The sequence below is a fragment of the Eublepharis macularius genome, chromosome 17, assembly GCF_028583425.1.
Source record: "Eublepharis macularius isolate TG4126 chromosome 17, MPM_Emac_v1.0, whole genome shotgun sequence".
Classification (NCBI taxonomy): Eukaryota; Metazoa; Chordata; class Lepidosauria; order Squamata; family Eublepharidae; genus Eublepharis; species Eublepharis macularius.
The window spans coordinates 12,491,668-12,508,925 of NC_072806.1; the positions used below are offsets into that span (position 1 = coordinate 12,491,668).

A 17,258-nucleotide genomic window follows, 5' to 3' on the forward strand; every position below is an offset into this window, starting at 1 on the left:
GCAGCAATGCCTGCCCCCTGCCTTGACCAAGCTGGGATCATGAGTGGAGCAGGTGGCAATGCCCACACACCACCTTCAGCCAGCTGGGATCAAGAGTAGAGCAGGTGGCAATGCCCCCCCCCACCTTCACCCAGTTGGGACCAGGAGTAGAGCAGGTGGCAATGGCCACCCCCTCACCTTCATCCAGCTGGGATCAGGCAGAGAGTAGGGGTAATACCCGCCCTCTGCCTTCACCCAACTGGGATCAGGAGTGGAGTAGGTGGAAATGCCTGCCCCCCTTCACCCATTTGGGATCAGGAGAGGAGCAGGTGGGAATGCCCACCCCCCCACCTTCACCCAGCCAGGATCAAGCGTGGAACAGGTGGCAATGCCTGCCCTCCTCCTTCCTCCAGCTGGGATGAGGAGCAAAGCAGGTGGCAATGCCTGCCCTCCTCCTTCCTCCAGCTGGGATGAGGAGCAAAGTAGGTGGCAATGCCCGCCCTCCTGTCTTCCCCCAGCTGGGATGAGGAACAAAGCAGTCCTCCCCCTTCACTCATTTGGGATCTGGTGCAGAGGAGGTGGCCATGCCCACCCCCTGCCTTCATCTGGAAGGGATCAGTGACAGAGGAGGAGGGAATGCCCGCCCGCCCACCCTCCTATTTCTAGAGCCCATTGCATTTTTCCCTCAACGGGCTTTGTTGCTAGTTAATAATATGTTTATTATGCTTTTTCCTGTAGATCAATATGTAGGCCATTGTTGGCTCTTTGTAATTGTGTTTTTGTTATGTTTTACTTTCTTTCTTTTGCTCTATTTTTTAACTTTTCTACAATAAAAAGAAACAAACAGAAGAAAACTTGAATAAAAGCTAAATTGGAAAGCATTACCTAGGAGAAAGAGGGTGTGCTGCTCTATGCTGATGATGGTTTTTAGGTGCTCTAAATTGGGATACCCACCAATCAACTTGGATGAAAGACCTGGATGAGAAACTGATGAGAGTTGGAATGTCGATCGGTGATATTTTTGAGATGGGCAAATCCAAAGTATTTTCTCTGATTAAAAACCATGTCCTAGAAATCAATCATAGCAGGTTGATTTTGAGAGCCCGCAGAGTTTGTTCACTCCTATCTTTTCGTCTTTCTTTCCACAAATCAGTATCCCCCTCTGTGTACTATCTTACCATCCCATGATACTGCGGCGCTTTCTTGTACGCAAGATTGAATATTATACCCACAATGGTGTTAAGGGGAGATTTTTGAATAGACCCTATTCCAACAGAATTTGCTCCACACCCTGCTGGAATGTACATTCTTTGAAAATATAAGGGATTATTATATTCAGCCCTTAATTAACCTCTCTCCTTATACTCCAGAAATCTTGGCTCTTTTGCTTAGTGATAAGGATCCTAAATTTACCCTAGCAATTGCTAAATATGGATGATTCCACACACATTGGATAATGCACTTCCAATCCTCTTCATAGATCATTTGGAATGGATTTTTTTGTGTGCGGAACAAAAAATCCACCTCAAACGATTGATAAAGTGCATTGAAAGTGCATTATCCAATGTGTGCGGAATCAGCCTGTATCTCCATACTTTTAGCCCCTGCATCCAAAAATGATAAGGAATACGTATTTTCTGCTGCTCAAGATTTATAAATCAATGTGCTTCTAAAGGAATAAAAGGAAAAGAAAATCTGTTTCCCACTTTTCTGCCATCATAACGGCCACCAAGGCAACTAACAAATTAAAGCATGCATAATAAAATCATACTTTAAAACCAACCAACCAAAACAATAGCAGCTACAACAAAAACACACCATCAAAATGGGTAAACCAGGGCAAAAAAACATACAAAGGCATAAAAACAATGATTAAAACATGTATTGTCGAAGGCTTTCACGGCCGGAGAACGATGGTTGTTGTGGGTCTCAGTGTCACTGTGACACTGAGAGATCTCTGTCTTTTGGTGCTACACCTCTGAAGATGCCAGCCACAGCTGCTGGCGAAATGTCAGGAACTACAATGCCAAGACCACGGCAATACAGCCCGGAAAACCCACAACAACCAATGATTAAAACATTTCAGGTCTCCATCAGTAATCTAGAAGCCTTTGCTAAATCCCTTTCATGAATTGGTGGCATCTGAATGTGAGCAATAAACCCTCCAGCGGGTGGTAGATAATTTGCAGATTAATTGGGTGGGTGGCTTTTGCAGATACCTCCTCCTTCTTCCTTGTTCCCTGCCTAGTCTTTCAACACTCCTTTCTGATGACACCCTCAGGACATACATGCAACAAGTGTGGCCATCAGTAGATGAAGCAATGGTGGCAGACTCTTGCAGGTCTCGGTCTTAACTTCTTTCTCCCTGTTTTGCCAAAGGGCAAAAGGTTCTTTTGGATTTGGGGACAATAAACACACAAGTGTGGAAGGAAAGCTGATTCATAAAATCCCTCCCGTAAATTACAGGAAAGGCACGAATAAGAACAGAACAGGCCTGGGCTGCACAGCAAACTGGGCATAAAATGAAAGAACCGTGGCACACCACTAAACTCGAAATCCCAGTATTCTTCTGCATATACCACTACACTCCCTCAATAGCAAAGAGCCAGCTAAGATGTGACCTGTGCTTGGAGAATGGCAGATGAGCTCCAGTTCCCTAGTTGGACTGGCACTGGCATGTCTAAATGGAGTGCAGAATTCCCAAGTGCCTGCCACTGGTGGGCAAACTCCCAGGGCCCACTAGTCCACCATCCACTAATCCATTAAGCCCCTGGAGGTCCCCCGCCACTGGCAGGCGCCCCAGGAACATGCACCATGCATGCAAGGGATGCAATGATGTTACTCCCAGAAGTGATGACATTGGCCAGCTGTGGGAGCACTCCCGTGCTTTTTGGGGGGGCCAATTTTGGCACAAATGTGCAGAATCAGCCCCGCACGGGTGCTTCTGTGGCCAGCATGACATCACTTCTGGGAGGGACCTCATATGTGGCTGCCAGACTGTATGCATGCTTTGCACATGCACAAAAAGAAAGCACACCGCCAGCGCAAGCTAAGTGTCAGCCCCCCCCTTCCACTAGAAGGGTATAGGGACCTGGCAACCCTAGTGCAGTGGTATATAAAGGCAATATTCCCCATGCCATACTGTTCATCTTGTGGGCAGATGTTGTTGGTGTTTATGCTCTCTAGTAACATAATGGATGCCTCCCTCAATGATATGTGAAAGAATGAGCTCACAAGTCCCATTCCCTCGGGTCCTGGGAGATCAACCCTCCCCCAGTTATCCCAGTCCTCTGCCTGACAATAACACCCCTCCCCCTTACTCTCAGGGTTTACCAAACTTTTCACTGGGAAGTAAATGCTGCCACCAAGAAATCTGAGAGCTTATCCTACTAGATGCCAAGAGCCCCATGGAGCAGAGTGGTAAGTGGCAGTACTGCAGCCCAAGCTCTGCTCACAACCTGAGTTCGATCCTGGTGGAAGCTGGGTTCAGGTAGCCGGCTCAAGGTTGACTCAGCCTTGCATCCTTCCAAGGTCAGTAAAATGAGTACTCAGTTTCCTGAGGGTAAAGTGTAGATGACTGGGGAAGGCAATGGCAAACCACCCCATAAAAAGTCTGCCAAGAAAACAGCATGATGCAACGTTCCCGCCCCCCCCCCATGGGTCAGTAATGACTCGGTGCTTGCACCTTTACCTTTTTACCTACTAGATGTATTTGTATATCTAGCACTCTCTATCTGCATTTTTGTTTAGAGGATCCACCTATTTGCCACCTGTCCCACTTCTCTCGTACTAGCTAGTGTGAGGATGATAACCCGCATCTCTGCAATTTTAAGCTATTGTGCTGAAAGGATGGTGAGCTCACCCACTGCCCCTTTACCTCTCTTCAGATAGCAAGACCAAATAAGTGTGATGTGTTTTATAGGGATCAGGCTTTCAGCATTCAAATTATAAGTTTAATAAACAAAAATAAAAAAGTACATATGGTTTCCGCAAGCATTGAGTTGAGTAAGGATATAAAGAAAAAGTAAAAACACATTACTCTGTAAATCCTAAACTCTAATTAAGATAGGCTGGTAATCCTTGAAGTTGCAGCATTTAAAAAATCCCCCATTACCTTAATTCTCAGTTTTGGAACTTTCCCATTGTTCCTCAACATGTGTCCAAGACGGAGTCCCTAGGTGAAGACTTACAGTGAAATTCTAAGCAGAGTTACTCCAATCTAAGCCCAGTGAAATCATAGTCCATCGTGTCTTATGTAGAGAAACGCCCAAGAAATACGAGAGAAGTGCATAAGGGCTTCTTCCTTGTGTCCTGAGAAATATCCTCCCCCTGTGGTGCTTTGACACAGGAAAATGGTTTGAGGGGAAATGCTGCAGCCCTTCCTCCCCCATACTCTGAGTCCATTTGGGCTCTCCTTTATTTTTAAAAGGCCACTCCTCGCAGCTGCTGTGTGGCTGTGGGGAGCCCCAGACCCAACTCTTTTAAAACCTGCACGTCTAGAGAGAAACTGGGTTTGCCTGCCCCACTTTTCTAAAGATACCAGCAGAGGAGATGGAGCATGGCTGGTAGCCACATGCCCTCCAACCAATCAGAAGCCATGACCAGGCACATAATTGTGCATTAAAGCATGGATTAAGTCACAGCAGGGGTGAGAAATTTAAGACCATGAATGAAAAGAGTGGGCGGAGAAGGAAATGTTAAGCGATGAGTTATCTTAATTTCCTTGGAAGTTTCTCCCTCAGAAGATTATGTTGAACCCAAGACTCTATTTATAAACATTGATTGTTACCACCACCTACAGAATTCCATACTCTGTTCCGGGGCTTTTTTTCTGGGGAAAGAGGTGGTGGAACGAGGGAAATGAGGGAGAAACACATGGGATTCTTTGAAATAATATTATTTTCATGCGTTACGGACTTACATCAACTGTGAGACAGAATCCCCTACCTTGTGGGGTGGTAGTGGTATTAAATGGCAAAAGAACTACCCTGTGGGATCATACTTATCACAATAGTCATGAACTCTTGCCTGGGGAGCAAAATTCTGAGAGACGCAAAATTTCTCCAGCCCTGCCTCTATACCCTCCTCAGGGCACCCGAGGCGAGTCCCTCATATCTATTGGGGAGACCCATTCCTCACAACGATCCAGCCTCCCCTCCTCAAGGAGCCACTCATGCTGGATCTCCATGCAGCACCAAACAGCCCCTCAGAATTTTGCACCCGGGGCAAGAGATGCCGGAACTCCGTTCCACCGCGTTCTGGCTGAAAAAAAGCTCTGCTATGTTCCCTAAAATGCAAAATCAATCAGTCGATCAATCAAATTGCAGAGCTTGCTTTACGATTCTGGAGAAGAGGCATACTAACATGAAGGTGACGAAACGTGAGTGGGTTTTGAGATTCAATGCTCCTTGTCAAACATATACTTCAGAAATCAAGAATGTTGCGGTACATAAGCGCTATAGAAATGATGTATTTAATTAATCCTGATCCCAGTTAATACCTATGTGGGTGGCAGAGGGTGTTTTTTCTTCCTTAAGTCTCACTCATCACTAATGAAGACATCTTAAATGTGGCAGAACTTCGGTTGTTACTGGACAAGGGACATCTGTGGTTGCCTTTTTTTTAAAAAGTGAGATATGGCTTTTGCTGAAATTCTATGGATGCTAGTATCATATACCTGTATTTTCTTGATATCTTTGCTGTTGGCATGGACAGTTTATTATGATTTCACAAGGACGCATATCCCTGCTGGAATGAAAGAGGGTGGGAAACTACGAGCATTTAATTTGATTATGAATTTTTCCTTTGGACTGGTAAGTATTGCCTGTTTTCAACATAGAGTGGGCTTTTTATTGGTTTGTATACACAGCATGTGATGTGCTGGAGCTGTGGTTCAGCATGAGACTGTATGCACTGCAAGCAGAAAGTCCCAGCTTCAGGATATGTTGCATCTATATGAAGTGCCGAGATGCCTTGGGAAAACAACATTTTCCAGAATACCTGGTGTCTGGGATACTTCCATTGTAGTGCTTAGAAAGGGGAGGGAGGATTCTCAGACAAACCTTCATTCAGACTCTCCCACCAAGGCCACTCCCAGGTAAATTATCAGGGAAGGGGATTAAAAGTTGGGTATTCTAACACAGGGGGAACTTACTGAAGGGGAGGCTTGCTGTTGATGTAATAATGTTACTGGCAACGAGCTAACATCACTCCCTGTGCACCCAAAAGTAATGTCAGCATGTTGCTGGGGGACGCTGGGGATGCTCTAAGTATGGTTAAACCATAGAATTTTACGCAACAGTTAGAACGTCCTTGACATCCTCCAGCAATGCGCTGATTTCACTCCCAAGAACATGGGAGTGAAATCAACATGTTGTATCATGTGTCATCTCCTCCAGAGTTTCTCGCCCTTTTGCCCCCCTCCCAGCCAGTTGTGTGGCAGTAGGAAGTTTCTGCTGGTGGAGGGGGCTCCCCTGCCATCAACTACTATTAGCATTGACCTGAAGTTAAGATATAATTACACTCACCTTCCCTTACCTCCATCTATGTCATAAACTGTTCTGAGATTCCCATCCTTGCATACCTGCAAGAAAGAAGAGATGGATTAACGTCATATATATTGGATAAGCTTGGCAGCAACAATTAACAGCCGTAAATTATATTTGTTACAGTATTTATTGAGTATTAACTGACGGATGTATTCATTAATATTTATTGAGATGATATGAGTATGTATGTTGTGGAATACAGGACAGGTTATCTACTGCAAGCACTTAGCACTTGGATTCATTTAAAACAGGTAAATATTGAGCAAGAGCCCCGTGGCGCAGAGTGGTAAGCTGCAGTACTGCAGTCCAAGCTCTGCTCACGACCTGAGTTCGATCCCAGCGGACGCTGGGTTCAGGTAGCCGGCTCAAGGTTGACTCAGCCTTCCATCCTTCCGAGGCTGGTAAAATGAGTACCCAGTTTCCTGGGGGTAAAGTGTAGATGATTGAGGAAGGCAATGACAAACCATCCCGTAAAAAAGTCTACCAAGAAAATGTCGTGATACGACATCCCCCCAAGGGTCAGTAATGACTCGGTGCTTACACCTTTACCTTTACCTAAATATTGAGTACATTGATATCTTCGATGAATTGATATGATTTACACCTGCGGGGTACCCACTTAGAATCTTAGTTCTAGCCTTACCCGGGGGCACCTCTTTTTATTTTGTTCCCACCAGGGAGGATGACAGACTTGTTCTGACCTCATCAGAATTCTGGTTCAAATTTTGGAAATAGAAGCTGCATTCCAGATTGTCGGGAAACAGCTCGGTCTGATTCCAATGCAATTTGCCGCCCGCAACTTTCTTCCACTACCACTGTTTTGCTTTCATAACTCCCATGTTCACAACTAGTGAAAGAAAATGTGCGTTCTTATCTTTTCCATTCATTGTATAGCAAAAGGCCCTTGAGTGTTGTGCAGCCCCAGTTTTAAACTGATTTTTATAGGAGTAAATCTGCATCGACAGGCACGCTGACAATTTGAGAGAAGGAAAGGAACTCCTCCTTTTCTTTTAATTATCCTGTGAGATAAACATTTTTTAAAAAATGCTGTTGCATGAAATCTTTAATTTAGATCCAATTTAAGTAAACCCCAGTGCAATCCTAAGAATGCTTTCCTGGAAGTGAACCCCACTGAATAGACTTGAGTAGGATTCTGAGTAGACTTGCTTGTTCTCTGTGTCAATTATAGGTCCCTCTATGGGTGGAAATACACAATACCTAGGGATGCTCAAGTCCACCTCATTTCTTGTGTCCCCCTTCCAAATTCCCATGCACTTGCTCCCACAGTCACATATCCATTTGCTCCATGTGAGTACATTCACACATTCAATATCTCTGCTTTGCTTTCTTTGCTACCCCTGTAGTTAATCTCTGACAAGGAACATCTCTGTTTACAACTGCCACATTCCCAGTTTTCTCCACCTCCCACCTCCATTCATTGAAATGCAGATCTTGACACTTTCTCACATCTTAAATAAATGCAAATTGGCAAGTCAAAGGAGCCTTCAGAACTTGCTCTATGGTTTCCATCCCTGAGACGTCTCTCTGAGAAAACAGAGTTCGTATTCACTTGCAGATGCAATCACTCAAAGGGAGCTCTCGTGAAAGTGGCATTCACATATGCCGAGTAAGAGACAACCTGCATGTGAATTGAGGACCACACATAAACTCCCGCACTTGAGCCTCCCTAGGTAACATTTATTTCCACTCTATGTTTGCATGTTTGTTTATCACTGTGTTTAGAATGGGGGAAGGCAGCCCCCATCACATGTGATAACAGTGGCACACCAAACCGTTTTCCTCAGCACCAGAGCCCAAGCGATTGAGGCACTGGCAATACTGCAAGGACCAGCAGTGCAGGTAACAAGCATATGTTATACCCTACTGTCTATCCATCACCTCTGAGATCTCTCCAGTTGTCAGCTGAGTCGTAATTTGTTTTATTTATATTTATGTCGGCAGCATCAATGGGCTTTGGCTTGCTCTGAGTACATTCAGCCAATCCTTATCCACCCATATTTGTTTGCTATCACATTAAGATCTTCCCCAGTAGATACTGCAATATATATATATATATATACTGCAATATATATATTGCACTTGGGGCCAAAAAGTTTCACACTCATGATTCAGAACATCAAACAGGAAATTTTAGAATGCATCTTCCTCCTTGGGTTTTTAATTGGGGCCTTTTTTTGCCCCCTTCTGCCTTTCTTTTTTAACTTTATGTTTTTGTTCATCATTTGAATGAGCCAGTCTGGTGTAGTGGTTAAGAGCGGCAGGACTCTAATCTGGAGAGCCAGGCTTGATTCTCCACTCCTCTGCTTGAAGCCAGCTGGGTGACCTTGGGCCAGTCACAGCTCTCTCACTCAGCCCCATCTTCCTCACACAGTGTTTGTTGTGGGGAAAGGAAGGGAAGGTGATTGTAAGCTGCTGCAAGACTCCTTTGTGTAGTGAAGGGCAGAGTAAAAACAACTCCTCCTCCTCCTCCTCCTCCTCCTCCTCCTTCTAAGTGATAAATCAGCTACTGCTTAAATAATTCCTCTGTTACTTATTTATGCTTTCTTGCCTTCTTGCTCTCCTCCTTTTGAACTGTCCCTGCATTTGTCTCCTGGTATTTTTCCTTTGCCAGGAGTAAAGAAGAAAGGCATACGTTTGAAGTCAATGCAGGATCACAGATTGTAAAAGATCCTCTGTGGTTTAACCACATGCTGATGATATAATTATCCACGCCACAATGTAGGTTAGCTGTGCATGTAATCATCTGCACATTTACTTGGGAGTGGATAGCATTGCATTCAGTTAGTTTTGCTTCAGAAACAGCATGCGTAAGCTTGTAAACTAACAGTACAATCTGAAGCAGAGTTAAGCCCTTCTAAGCTCGTTGAGTCCAGTGGACCTAGAAGAGTGTAACGTTGCAATGTACATTTATTTTTTTAAGGATATTTCTATGCTGCTTCTTCAGGGTCCTGCTCAAGGGACCTTACTGTTAAGATTACCACAATAATAAAAACAAGCTATTCAAAATAAGCCATTCAATCTTGTGTGATGAGTCATTGTGTTGGATCCAGCCAGCATTTACGCACAATTTCACCATTTGGTCTCCTTTTCAGAGCACTCACTCCACATGGTTTTTGTTGATGTGGAGACTGTGATCCCTAGCATAGACTCAAAGGGAATTCTCTCATCCCTGTTTTACATTATTTTATTTATTAAAAAACCTTTAAAACTGTACATCGTTTTGGATGCCAGGACAGAAAATGGGTTAAAAATGCATTTAAAAGCAAGGAATTAAATGACAAACTCCTGTATGTTGTTTTTTATTGTGTATTTGCTTGGTTTTGCTTTATTGTTTGTGAACCCCATTGAGCAGGTCTGAAGAGGCAACATATGTCAGGCTGTGGCATCCCAGTTAGCCAGAGTCTGCTCTCTTCCCTTCTGCAAGAAGCCAAAGTCTCTTGATTTCAAAAGGTTTATTAGAAAGACAGCATTCAGGCCCAGAGGTCCACACTCTAGAACCAAGATAGTCCTAGCTGAACACAAGCTTTGTTAGGAATGAGTTACAAAATGAAAGTTGCTACACATCAAATCCTCAGATCCCAGCCTCCCCCCAGAGTTCACATAGCAGGATGCTTCTCTGTGGGAATGCTGGCTCATCAAGGTCGACAGAGAAGAAAACAGATAAAATGCAGCATCCTTTCCCATGGAAAATGCGGAGTTCTGCAGCAGAGTGGCGAAGACTCCCAGCACTTGAAGGAACCTGGAGGAAGAGAAAGACTAAACAACTACAGGAATTAATATGGCGTTACTTAGGTTGCTTTCTCCTAGCATGACAGACCCTGACAACATACACATTTTGAATACATACAGACAAAGCTTCCTTACACTACTCTGCATTGTTCCCTTGGTCTATCAAGCTCAGTATTTTCTATTCTGACTGGCAGCAGCTGTCTAGGATCATAGGCAGATATTTTTCCCATCACCTATTGCCTGGTCCTTTTAACTGGAGGTGCTGGGGATTGAACCTGGGACTTTCTGCATACAAAGCAGAGACTCTTCTGATGAGTCAGAGCCTAGGATAGATGGATTTAGAACAAATATTAAACAGAAGTGTACAAACTAAGCTCACCATGAAGCTAGGTGATGTCATGCCTTCATGCCATCTATTCTAAGTGTTGGGATTAGAGGAGGGTACGGACTGAAATGCGAACCAAAGATCATCACGAACTGGGCCGGTTCATGGTTTGCGAACTGGTGGTTCATGGGAGCCCATTTCTCATGAACCATGATGAATTTTAGCCCAGTTTGTTTGGTTCGTATTTTGGTTGTCACTGCAAACAGCCTGGCGCTGATCAATCAGTTTCCTAGGCAACAGTGGGGGGGATTCGCTCTCTGCAGACCTTCTGCTGACCCAGAAGTGACGTTTTCATGAACCGAATGAACCGGTTCATGAACAGGGGCAAGTTCGTGAAAGTTCATGATTCATGGTTCGTGAAACATGATGAACCATGAACCAAATGGTTCAGAATTTTACCAGTTCATGCCCATCTTTAGTTGTGATGGACTGTTTCCATCTTCAGTCTCTTTGCAAGAGGAAGATGAATTTTTGTCCTTTTGTTTCAAATGTTGAAATGTCTTGGTATCAGCAAAATACTGATTTTTCTTCCCTATTATTTTCTCCAAAAAGGGCTTATTTCTGGAGAAACTTGGCGTATGCAGTAAGATTAAATTTTTGAGAATTTCATTCGATGGGATCCCACCAATGAAAGATTCAAAGCTACTCATCAAGAACATGTTTTTTGAACATGTGCCCGTAAGAGTTTATTGGCCCAAGACACCATCACCTGCTGGAAACAGGAGAGGATTAATCTATCTCCACGGCGGAGTTGGCCAGATTGGAAGCCTTCGTAAGACCCTTTCAGGGAGTTTACAATTTTTCATTCTGTTTCTTTAGAAAATTTAGCAGGAAACTTTGACTTCAAGGGTTCTGAGTGTTTTCTAATACTCTATCAGAGGTGAAAAGTAATAATCTTTGTCCTCCATTACCTGTATATAGTTTAGCTTTAGTTAATAACAACAACAACCTTGTGCTTATATACTACAACTTAATTCCATACTCAAAGCGGTTTACAAAATATGTCATTATTATCCCTACAAAAAGACACCCTGCGAGGTAGGTAGGACTGAGAGAGCTCTGAGAGAGCTGTGACTGACCCAAAGTTACCCAGCTGGCTCCAATAAGAGGAGTGGGGAATCAAAATCAGTTCTCCAGTTTAGAGTCCTGCTGCTCTTAACCACTACACCAAACTGGTTCTCTCAGTTCACAGTTCAAGCTCCTGTTGACTTTTTAAAAAAGGATACAATGGTGCCCACAGTAATGGTATAACAATTCTATTGAAATGTCTAGATACAGTGCCAAAATTCATCATGTCTCACACTTCCAAGAAGTTTTGAAGGGACTTTCAGCAATGAAGGGGGATGGGGGAGGGGATGAAAATGAATCCAGCTGCATCTACTTTGTTCTTCAGTCATTTTCTTCCATGATTTTCTTCCATGGAGCTCATGACTTATTTATTATGCATTTCAAAAATTTATATGCCTCCTTGCCCACCATTTAGGTATCAAGTCAGCTTACAAATATTACAACAACTTTTTTTCTCCTCTCAACTTCTTTTTTTCTCCTCTCATACACTGAATCAGACCGTTGGCCTATCAAGCATTTTGTTTCCTGTAGATAGAGGCTTGATATAATCCCTCAGGGCACTTCATGTTCTTTGTCCTTTCCTGTTTGGTGTAGTGGTTAAGAGTATCAGGACTCTAATCTGGAGTACCAGGTTTGATTCCTCACTCCTCCACTTGAAACTAGCTGGATGACCTTGGGTCAGTTACAGCTTCCAGGAGCTCTCTCAGCCCCACTCACCTCACAGGGGTGATTGTTTTGGGGATAATAATAACACACTTTGTAAACTGCTCTGAGTGGATGTTAAGTTGTCCTGAAGGGCGATATATAAATCGAATGTTGTTGTTAATATTGTTATTGTTGTTGAATTATATTGTTGTGATCTTTTTTTCATTTAGCCTCCCATTTTTATTGCTAAGCTTCCCCAACCCATTTTCTTCTTTTACATCCACAACAATCCACAACAACCGTCTTCTTTTACATCGTTTATCCACTTTACAAATAATGATGTTATTAATTTGCAACTGATACAAAAACAGGTGTCAGTTTTCAGGGGAACGCTTCTATCGTTTCATGAGTATAGCTGCTGTTTCATCCCAAGCAAGGAGAACCCAGGTCAGAAACCAGGTTTTCATAAAATCCCTTTCAGCAAAGTTCTTTTTATTGCTTTTATATCTCACATTTGTTTCATGATGGAGTTCAATGTAACTTATATAGGATTTTGAAGAGGTCTCTTATCCAGGAGGAACAGGCCCGAAAGGGTCTGCAGCTTGGTGGGAAAACATCTCCAACTCAGCAATATGAAAAATGTGTTTCTGATACCCTAGAGAGCTGCTATCAGTCAGAGTAGACAGTACTGATCTTAGTTTCGGGTGTGTAGCTGTGTTAATCTGTCACAGAAGAGCAAAATTTGGGTCCCAAAGCAACTAGATTTCCAAGGTATGAGCTTTCGAATTGAGAGTAAAAGCTCCCTTCGTTTTGACCTCGATAGCCCAACGGTCTGAATCAGTGTAAGTTTGCTACATGTGTTCATGTAGCAAGCAAGGAGACTAATATCCTTTTAGCTTCAACGAAGTTGCTGTATCACATGCTTCCCATACCCTGGGACACAATCCAAGCATTTATGGGCTTCTATGTGTAGATCTTCTACTCCAGGGCAATCTAGCTGACTTCATTGGAGCATACTCAATGTCCACAGGAGATGGTCATACCAGAAGACCAATATCCTTTGATGTACCTTCCATCAAGGTGTATTGTTGTCTCTTTGGTGGTGGTGGTGGTGGTGGTGGTGATGGGCCAGACAAGAAATTATTGCCAGAAGCACCTGTCTCCTGGATAATTGGGGAGCAGAGAGTTAAGGATAGTAGGGTAGCTCTTGACACACATTTCTTCCAAGAGGGCCAGCTGACTTGATGGCAGGCAGTATCTTCACAGGAGAAGTCTACTTGGAACTGTTTTCCTTCTGTCCCTAATGTGAGCCCATAGATCTGCCTTACGTTGAATCAGACCATTTTTACATAGTTATGGGCAGTACTGTGTATACTAAGAGTAATATTGTCTAGTAAGAGCAGACACTCCAGGAACTCAGGTTGAGACAGGTTACATCACCTTCTGCCTGATCTTTTTGACTGAAGATGTCAGTGCTCGGACCTGGTACCTTCTCCATGCAAAACAGATTCTGTATTGCTGACCCGCAGCCCCTCATAGGACCTAAGTAATCTTCAGGGGAAAAAAACCTTTTGTTTTCCAGGATCATATGAAAGGGTGTGCCGCTACTTGGCTCGAGAAAGCAATTCAGTGGTCGTGAACATCGGGTAAGTAACTTCAACAGGTGCCATCACAAAACAACCTTAGAAGTAGAGTCTGAGAGCCATTATCCCTGAAAGGTTTCTGAAAAAAGAGAGATCATAGAGAAATGCTCAGCTATTGACCTGATTATCTCTCTGACAATATTCCTGGTATTTAGAATAATTTTGTCAATGTTCACAGGGCTAATGTCAGTTTCCCACCCCAAATGGGAGCAGGAGATAGAGCTGTCCTTAACCACTCACCCCAAAGGAAGAAATAGTGTGCATTAGGGGTGTGCATTATGAAATCCCCAAGCTGAAAACATACGATAAAATCAATATTCCAGGTTGCTATCATAATTTTCTGGAAAAGTAACACAGCTCCAAGATGACTGGGAAATTCTCAAAGCCCTCTTTGAACCATAGAACTAGACAGCTTGGTCCAATGTACTTGAAACTGAGGGGTCTTACTGGACAGGCAGCCTACTCCCAGGCCATTTGGGTGTAATTTGGTTGAAAAACAGCCAAATGAGCCCTCCCTCCCCCGCCAAGTGCACCACAAGAAATAATGGGAAAACTGTAGGACAGAAGAGGATGGGTTGGGCAGATTTTCTGCAGAGAAAGCCCTCCTCACTAGGGGTGTGCAGTGCACCCAAAAAATGTTCGGGTTTCCCACTTTGGATTTACCCAAAGCGGGAAAACAATTACTCTTTGCCCAAAACTTCCTGAAGCTATATAAATTGTTTAGGGAAGCTTTGCTTCAGGATTCCCAAATCAGCTCAGCAATGCTGGGGCCAATTTGGGAACCTTGAATCTTTCCAAATTGGCCCAATTTGGGTAAAAACCCGAATCAAAAACCCGAAGCGCATACCCCTACTCCTCTCTTTTTGAAAGGAAACAAACAATAGACCACAAGGAGGAGGGATGGCAAAGAGGTTTCATTGGAAAGGTAACAAATATTTATTGTTAGTGTCATTGTAAGAGTAGGAATTTTGCCCTTATAGGAATCAATAGAGAGAAGATAGTTTCAGATTGGTAGCCATGTTGGTCTGTAGTAGAAGAACAAGATTCGGAGCCAGTAGCACTGGCTTAGAGACCAACGAGATTTCCAGGGTATGAGCTTTTGACAGTCAGGGCTCCCTTTGTCAGATACATGGCGTGGAAAAAGGTAGGAGGGTGGGAAAGGTATTGCAAATTAGATTGCCAGAAAGCTGGATATAAAACATGTTGTAATTATTTGGCTAGAACAAGGGTGCAAAGTGTGTAAAATTAGCATCTGTAATGCAAGAATAATCCTATGTCCTGATTCAACCCCGGAGGAGCCATTATTTCAAATTTGTCTCTTGGACATAACATCTTAAAGCCATGTTGGATTTTCTGACCTGCCTGAAAAGTAACCTCTAGTTTAGGTTCATACATTTTGAGGGTATGTTAGCTTAGCTGTCTAGCCACTGTTATTTTGCTACTCCTGTTTGCATACTTCTATGTGTGTAAAATGTCATCAAGTTACACTGACTTATGGCGACCCCTGCTGGGGCTTTCAAGACGAGTCAGAAGCAGTGGTGGTTTGCCATTGCCTTCCTCTACAGAGTCTTCCTTGGTGGTCTCCCGTCCAACCCTGCTTAGCTGACAAGATCTGACAAGATCGGGCTGTACCATGCTGCCTTCCTTCCACGCAAACTTTTATATGATCTTATAATTGGCACACTGCACTTTCTTTAATAAATTGTATTAACTATATTTGTGTGGAGTTATTGAGGGTTACTGCTTCAATCTGCATCTGGTACCTTGGCCAATTTGCCATCAGCTACCCGAGTAATATGTGTTCTGGACTCAGCCTGCAGGATGCCCACCTTGTAAGGTTGATTTCTGGTTGGTTAGTGCCAAAAGGCTTGAGATTTGCCTCTCAGCCTCAAGCTGTGGGCTAGTAAGAGAGGGTGGTGGAGGCGTGTTACCCTGGCAAGTGAGGATTCCCATCCCAGTTGGGTATTTTGCTTTGGGACACCATGGGGAAGGAAGGCAGCCCTCCTAGGGAGATCCTACACAGAGTTGCCACCCTTTTCCTACAATATTTTACCATTGCAAAAACATGAGTAAAATCCAAGAGTAATATACTGTTAAGAAATGGATTCACCAGACAGCGTCGTAAGAGTAAAAGGACAGTATTTAGCTAGATGCTATCTTATTGTATAAGGGGATGGTGAATTTAGACGGTCTATTTTTTTTTTAGATATCGCTTATCTCCTGAGTATCGACCTCCAATTCAGATTCAGGACTGTTTCACGGCTATAATATACTTTTTGAAGAATGCAAAGGATTACGGAGTGGATCCTAACTCCATTGTCATTGGTGGAGACAGCAGTGGAGCTACATTAGCCGCAGGAATTTGTCAAGATCTGGTGTCCAGAACAGATCTCCCAAGGCCCCGAGCCCAGATCTTGCTTTATCCATTCCTCCAGGCACTGGACTTTAGTTTGCCATCCTATCAGCAAAACCATTCCATTCCCATTTTGTTCAAGAAACGGGCCATTAGTCTAGGTCTCTCATATTTCTACCCGAAGACTGATGGTGTTGCAGGAATTATGAAGAACGCTCACGTTCCTGAGAAGCTAAGAGTGAAATACAAGAAATGGATTAGTGCTGATCACGTTCCAGATGAGTTTAAAGTCAGAGGCTATGTGCCAGCAGAGCCGGCTCCATTTTCAGAGGAGCTTTATCAACTGTGCCAACCAGGTTTTCAGTCAAAATATTCCCCACTTATAGCTGAAGATGAGATTATACGCCAAGTTCCTGAGGCTTACATTTTAACGTGTGAATATGATGTTGTCAGGGATGATGGACTGTTGTACAAGAAACGGTTAGAAGACAACGGCGTGCGAGTAACTTGGCATCACCTTAAAGATGGTTTCCATGGAATAGCCTTTGTAATTGACTATGGGCCATTACAATTCCAAGGCACACAAATCGCTATGGAGAATGTGATACATTTTCTACATGGATTATCAAAATAAACCACTTTCCGCTGCAGAGATATTCTTGTATTCTTTTACAGGAATAACTTCAGAAATCTGGGAAAAGAAGTCCTGCATGTCCTTTTAATTGTATAGTCTATTTCTGATGTTATTTATTTGAAAATCTTCTCTGAACCATTCTGGATAAAGCAAAACTGAAATTCCAAATATTTGGGAAGGCAGGATGAAATCTAGTGGTTGTCAGTAGAGATGGGCAGGAACAGCAATATGAACTAAAAAAAGCCACGAACAG

General features: G+C 43.4%; 1 protein-coding gene across 1 annotated transcript; it reads left to right on the top strand.

Annotated features, from left to right (window-relative positions):
• The first annotated feature begins 5,590 nt into the window (after positions 1 to 5,590).
• Positions 5,591 to 17,005, top strand: LOC129344716 (arylacetamide deacetylase-like 4). Its single transcript, XM_055001565.1, has 4 exons — positions 5,591 to 5,792; positions 11,215 to 11,434; positions 13,958 to 14,021; positions 16,225 to 17,005. Exons 1-4 carry the CDS (start codon positions 5,616 to 5,618, stop codon positions 17,003 to 17,005), a joined length of 1,242 nt encoding a protein of 413 aa, XP_054857540.1. The 5' UTR covers positions 5,591 to 5,615.
• The last annotated feature ends 253 nt before the right edge of the window (positions 17,006 to 17,258 follow it).

Coding starts and splice junctions, on each gene's coding strand:
- LOC129344716 (XM_055001565.1), top strand. CDS start 5,616: ATGGCTTTTGCTGAAATTCTATGGATGCTAGTATCATATACCTGTATT. Junction 5,793..11,214: donor TGAATTTTTCCTTTGGACTG/GTAAGTATTGCC, acceptor TTCTCCAAAAAG/GGCTTATTTCTGGAGAAACT. Junction 11,435..13,957: donor TGGCCAGATTGGAAGCCTTC/GTAAGACCCTTT, acceptor TTTGTTTTCCAG/GATCATATGAAAGGGTGTGC.